Source organism: Nelumbo nucifera, chromosome 1 (genome assembly GCF_055504915.1).
Source record: "Nelumbo nucifera cultivar China Antique chromosome 1, China Antique-T2T, whole genome shotgun sequence".
Taxonomy (NCBI): domain Eukaryota; kingdom Viridiplantae; phylum Streptophyta; class Magnoliopsida; order Proteales; family Nelumbonaceae; genus Nelumbo; species Nelumbo nucifera.
In genome coordinates, this window is record NC_142649.1 from 81599768 (window position 1) to 81606561 (window position 6794).

Genomic DNA, 6794 nt, shown 5'->3' on the forward strand with positions numbered 1-6794 from the left:
TTTGGAATTCCAAGCTTACTTTATATATAATATAGTATATATTCTGATCTACATGTATGGTTCACAAGCTTATATCCCGGATTTTTACAAGTATACAATGAGAAGGAGCCGAAAAAAGAAAAGTGGATTCTCAGAACAAGAGAAGGCAGAGGACAAGGCAACAGAAGAGGAAGATGGAGATTCTGTTAAGCGACTTGTCAATTTGCATCTCTTGCCGTCTCATCCTGGGGGTGGGATTGGGAGAACCACTACCTCCTACAAGATACTGGGAATTGGGATATGCATATAGGCTTGTTTGGGAATTACCAAAAACTCTAGCAAAGACCATCTCTCCAAACATCCCAACCATTGGATAGAAGATGCTAGTAATGGTGGTGCCCCCAAGATTTAACAGTGGGGATGCTGCTGTGTAATTTCTGTACTGATATGGAGAGTATTGCTGATGATGCTGAAACGCCCCAGACAGTGACTGTGAGTGGCCATGGTGAGGATTAGGTTGCGGATCACCATGTGAATGTGAATGCGAGTGTGATGTGGCTGACGTTGTGGTAGTAGCTATCAGGGCGTGAACCCCACATGCAGGGGGCCTCCGCGGTATCTCGAGACCTGCGTGTAGCCCTTTGGCTTTGGGTTCCGTTTGTGTGGTGGGGGTTTGGCCTCGTCCGTAAAGGGGAACCAGGGTTTTGTGGGAGATATCGGCCTTACAGACGGGGCACTGTGGTTGCTGCTGTTCTAGGCCCGTCGAAGCACTTGCACGCTGTAAATGAATCCACTTGTAAATGCACGGCCAGCAGTAGAGATGGCCGCAGAGCGTCACCACCGGCTCCAGAGCGAAGTCTAGGCAGATATTGCAGTCGAAGGAGCCGCCGGCAGTGTCCGACTCTGTCGCAGTATTTGAGACCGTTGTCCACTTGCGCGGTGGCGATTCATCTCCGTCCACTTCGTGGAAGTATTGCTCTATGGCCATTTGCACCTTTTCTCTTTACTTGCTGCCGCCGACGAGTCCTGAGTATCACAAAAATGGGAAAGAAGAAGGTTACTCCTGAGCTGAAGCTGAGCCTTTTCCATGTATGAGTCAATTCACTGGGCATGGGTTGCCAATTATAGCTGTAAATGGGGGAATAATCTTTAAGGATTGGCTTAGTGGACGATGGTGTCACTAATTAATGTTCCATCATCATTCATCAGGCTAATGGATGGCTCTATGGATAAAACTAGAATTCTATAAGATAAGAGCCCTCCCCTCAACACTGTCTACACTCTACAACACGACAAGTTACTGAAGGATGGGAAGGGAGAGGCCCATGTCTGCCAGCCACGAATACTTGGTCTCGGTAATTATCAATTCATCTTAAGTATTGGTCCAGACTCCAGGGGAGATGGGGTTAACAATGACATATTTATAGAAAGAATCCGAATCCTTGTAACATTCAAAATCCAAATGAATTTAAGATAAAGTGAGTATAGACAAAAGCTAATGGAAACTCCAAACTCAGAGACAAGCATCAGAAATACAAAAGATATGAATCCCGTACTTATCGGTCTCTTTATCTTTTTTATTCATTGTGTTAGAATAAATAATAATAAAGATAAGAGGGCATCAGGATTTCAAGGTAAATATTTTCTTCATCCAACATCCTTAGGTTACGACTATTCCACGTCCTCTTAATGTGCCAGCAACCAGACAAACTTTCCAATCATGCATGGCTGGAGCCTGGAACCAACCAAAAGCATAGAACCAGACAAATTTGTCTAATTGGTTATTTCTCTGAAACATTCACCTAAAAAAGGAGCTAAAAAGCAAAGGGAAGCTCAAAACTATAATATTGGCGCATAAGCCCCAGCATCAATACTTGTAGGCCAAGGGTTCCCAATTAAATGAGTGACGAAAGACGACAACTCGTACAAACTACAAAGACCACATAATGTCAGGACCCACAAGAACTTATTCTCCTATTTCTTTTGTGATTTTAGCTTAAGAAATTTGTCTCAACTTTCATTTATTGGTATTCATTAAAATCTCAACTAAAAAAACAACCTAATTACAAGAGATTAAAAGATACTAGGTAAATTTTAATGCTCTTACCTTCCCAAGTAGGGGGTCTAGGAATATCTAGATACTATAGTGTTGGTTTCCTCTCTTTATTCTTCCTCTGTATGTGTTAGTGTTAAAAGAATCGCCAATCAAATATTTGAGAAAGTGAAAAAAAAGTGTTACATACAGAAATAACAGGTTTACATGAAAAGCTACCTCTCTTCTTCTCCCCCCCTCCTCTAAATTATAGCAAAAAAAAAAAAGAAGAAAATGAAAAAGAAAACGACCATTCCTTTTAGCAGTTAACAGTGGAAATTTCCATTCTTACTTAATAATTCATCCATAGATTCTAACTTGCAGAGACCCCCCAAGGATGGAAAATATCATCATCCCATAGAATATTAATCCCTTGATCTGATCTGATGACAGGCATCTAGTTGGTATCTTGACGTTCAATCCTTAGGTGGGGGCCATGCATGAAACTTCCTGATAAAAGGATGAGATCGGAGATCCAATTTATAACTAATAAATAATAAACTATGGGCTTTAATTTAAGGTAAACCGGGTGGGGATTTGGCCACCTACTGGTGTGTGAACAAAAAAATAAGTTAGAGACCCTTGACTTTACCATTCTTTACATCTCTCAATCTTGAGTTAACGATTTTTTTTTCTTTGGAATAGAATCCAAGAACGAAAGAAGGATTTAAGGGGAAAGAATGAATCAAAGGATGATGAGAGATGAGCCTTAGACGCTTCGGTGGTTATAGGGCAAAGTGTTTTGATTCCACAGACAAGTTGGAAATAAATAAAGGAAAACAGAAATCATCCTGTTCTAAGGACCCGTCCCGAGTCTTTACAGATCGTCCGAGCCGACTCGGTGCAGCAATTATTTGCAGCTGCAGGTATTCTTCTTTCGAGGACTATCAGTATAAGAATGGCCAAGGAGATAACAACATATGGACTGGCTATCGAGGTTAATTGTTAGAACGAAAGACGAGGCAAGGTTTTGAGTTGTGTCAGAGAAAGACTGAAGATCGAGACAAGAAAAAGATGCCGAAACCGGTTTCTCTTTTAGATTGGGAAGATCAAGGTTTCTGACCAGTAATGGAAAAATAAAATAGAAATAGTTGATTAAGAACTAAGAAGAACAAGGAGAACCGACAACGTACAGACACTTCTTTACGGCTGCATCCAGGCCTGAAAATCCTGAAAAAAAAGGGAAAAAAAGTCCAGAGGGAGACAGACCGACAGAGAACTTGGTGGGAGATAAGTTTTGTTATTGCGTAATGGAATTCTTCTAATCGAGCTATTATGGATAAATAATGTCCTCCAGATGTAAAAAGATGACAACCAATGTAACCAGATGAACGGACAGTGGCGATTTTACAGATCGGGAGTGCAAAATCACAAATTGAGACAGAGAACGCCAAGCTTCCCACCGAATGATCAACTCAGGAGCAACGCTTTCAGTGTTTTACACACATGTTCTATAGGAATTAACCAGGAATCCGGCTCTTACGCCTGAAATTCCAGCGTGCAATGAGTTCCGATAACTCGGACTAGTGACATCTATTTGATAGAGAACGAAACGTCTCAGAGAAGATCTATTTTAGAGAAAAAGAGAAGCCTTACGCCAAGTATCGTGTCTAATAAATTTCTCGTTGAAAATCCACTCGATGAATTAGTAATGAATCATATGAAGCCCGAGTTATATGATTCTCTCAATGAATCGCTTACACCTGTCGATTTAGGGCCACCAAACCACCCTTTTCCCACGAAACGAGCAATTGCATTATGCAATTCCTCCCTGACAAAAACAAAGCGATCCGATAGATCTTGCTATTCTCCATTCTCAGCTGAGAGGAAGGGGGTGGAAGCACCACATAGGGAAGAAGGGAGAAAGAAAGATCCAAATCATCCACGGAAGAACCAGAAGAAAAAAAGGAAGGTACCGGGTACAAGATCTAAACTTCATATACTACGAAATAAAAATCCTTTTTTGTATAGATAAAAAAAAACCCGTATAAATCTTAGATTAATAAACAATTTGGCAGAGATAAAGACAACAAAAAGAATAGGCGAGCGAGAACCGGAGAATGGATTTGAAGGTACATACCGATATTCCGACAGGCTCAAGGAGATCAGCTCTGCTTGCTCTTCTGCTACAATTCAAAGCTTTTGTTGTCACCAGCTACTTCAATGGCGAATCCAATCGCGTCGTTTAAAGGCAACGAGAGAGAGAGAAGAAACGGAGGAACCAGTTAAGGAGATGGATGGAGGAAATTAGTAGAAATACAGAGGGCAGAGAGAGAGAGGGAAAATCTAAACAAAGCGGACTTTTGCGGTTTTGAGGGGAAACCAGTTGAGGGACGAACCTTCTCCGACGGGTTATATTTATAGAAAAACCGGATAAACAATCCTCCTACCGATGCTTCTCTGCTTAGCTGACGTGGCACGTGGAAATGCGTGATCCGTGCGTGTGCTCCTCCTGTATTCCCTCTTCTTTTCTGCACTATTTCAACTTGTGCCTGGCCTTCGCTAACAAGCGCATGTAGCTCATTTTTCCTCTACTACCCCCGTCCTGGCCGTCCGATTGGTTGACTTCACATAAAAACCTTCTTTTCTTTTTTCTTTTTTTTTCTCTTTTTTAACTATTATTATATAATAATTCAGTTGGCGCTTTTGACTGTGTAACGTTCAGAACGCAAGAACGTAAGAGACGTCGGTTTTTGTGCCAAAGACTTGTGGATCCTTTAGAAGGTGGGACCGTGGGACCCTCTCTTGCATGTCGATCTTATGGATGGTGATGCTTAATCGACGGTACGCAACAAGGGACCTAAGTTTATCTGATGCTCTGGACATATTATTGCTACAGTATAAAGCAATGTGCCTCCAACCCTCCAGTCGCTTTTTGTACTGGAGTCCGGATTCTGTGGTCCCAAGATTGGTTGATTAAGCAGAGAGTAAAGTCGAAATGCCAGGCCTACGGGATCGAATCCTTACAATGTCGTTTTGATTGTTACCGTAGCGGCAGCATTCTCTACACTCTAAGGGGTGAGCAAGAAAAATCGACCCAACGAGACCAAAATAAAAAAATCTGGTTAATTGAACTGATTAATTCAGTTTTGGTTTAATATTTTTCAAAAACTGAAGTTATCAGTTCAATTTCGTTAATCAATATAAAAACTGGTGTTTAGCCCCATATTATATATATATATATATATATATATATTTTAAAATGAATTATATATATATATATTTCATATATATATTATCCATATATTATAAATTAATAAATATGTATTATATATAAATATTAGTGGGACCTGTGCGATGCACAGGAAAATCTAAAAGATTGAATCGTTTTATTTACTAATAATTAATTGATAAATTAATAATCAAAATTTGTTGTTAATTAACTAAAAGTATTTGAAGTTATTGTTAATATATTAAAATTTTAATAATTGCATTTTCATTTAATGCAGATTTACAGAAAATAATTATTGTTAATTTAATATGAACAGATATTTTTTAATAAATTTAACTTTATTAATCATTTGTAAAAATTTTAATAATTGTTATTATTTTTATTATTTTTTGATTGACTTTAAATAAATAAAAATAATTACAAATGGTAACATTTTTATTAATTTTACTAATAATTAACAATTATATAGGAATGGCAATGGGGCAGGTTTGGGGTGGGACACCCCATCCCTGTCCCCGCCCTATAGTCAAGACACTCTACCCCATTACTACCCCATCCCCATTGTCAAGTGGGTTCAAGGCAAGCACCTACTCCCCATTAGGGATGGGGAATCCTCAAATTCCCCTTCCTCGTCCTTATTGTTGGGTCAATTCATGGTAAGACACCCACTCCTCATCAAGGATAAAGAATTCTCGAATTTCCCCACTCCATCCCTAGTGTCAGGCAGGTTCAAGGCAAGGCAAACACTCCTTGTCAACCCAATATTAAATCTGAGGACAAAAATGATTAAAAGAATATAGTGAGTATCTACCACATGGTAAATTTCTAAAAGTGCACTAAATTATCTTTAATTTTCAAAAATATAATTTTATAAAAATTTTGAACAATTTATTACATTTGTGTAATTTTGAAAATTTATTCAAGTTTATTTTTAAATTGTTATTAAATAACTTATTTTCTTTTAAATGGTATACTTACAGAATTACACTAATTTATCTTATATTTTCTAATATAAACTAATCAATAATTTCTTTTTCCAATATTATACTAATTTATCTTAATAATTTGTGTAATTATTGGTTCAAATTATAGTTTTCCATTTCCCATAATCATTTATGTTTAATAATTTACAATGAAAATTACATAATTTTCAATAGTTTTGCAAAATCTATCAAATGTAATAAATTTTCCCAAAATTTCCAAAATGTTATTTTACGAAAATGTAGTTTTATGAATTTTTTAAAAAAATGTATTACATTTTTGTAATTATGGAGATTTATTTAAAATTGTTATTAAATATTTATTTTTATTAAGTAGTTTACTAACAAAATTACACTAATTTATCTTTTATTTTCCAATATAAATTAATTAATAATTTCATTTTTCCAACATTATAATATTTTATTCCTCTATTTGAATTTGGTTATTAACTATAACAATAACAATAAGTAAAAATTTTATACTTTTTTGATAATTGTTAAATATAATTCTCAAATTTATAAAAATTAGTTAAAGAGTTTTCAATTTTTACAAAATGTTGCTAATTAACAT

The 6794-nt window shown here is 36.9% G+C and overlaps 1 protein-coding gene across 1 annotated transcript; it reads right to left on the reverse strand.

Annotated features, from left to right (window-relative positions):
• On the reverse strand, window positions 1-4413 carry LOC104587149 (E3 ubiquitin-protein ligase RMA1H1-like). The gene is made up of 2 exons (XM_010244626.3): window positions 4152-4413; window positions 1-1005 (listed from the first exon to the last, which is right to left on the reverse strand). Exon 2 carries the CDS (start codon window positions 965-967, stop codon window positions 131-133), a length of 837 nt encoding a protein of 278 aa, XP_010242928.1. The 5' UTR covers window positions 968-1005; window positions 4152-4413; the 3' UTR covers window positions 1-130.
• Between the last annotated feature and the right edge of the window lie 2381 nt (window positions 4414-6794).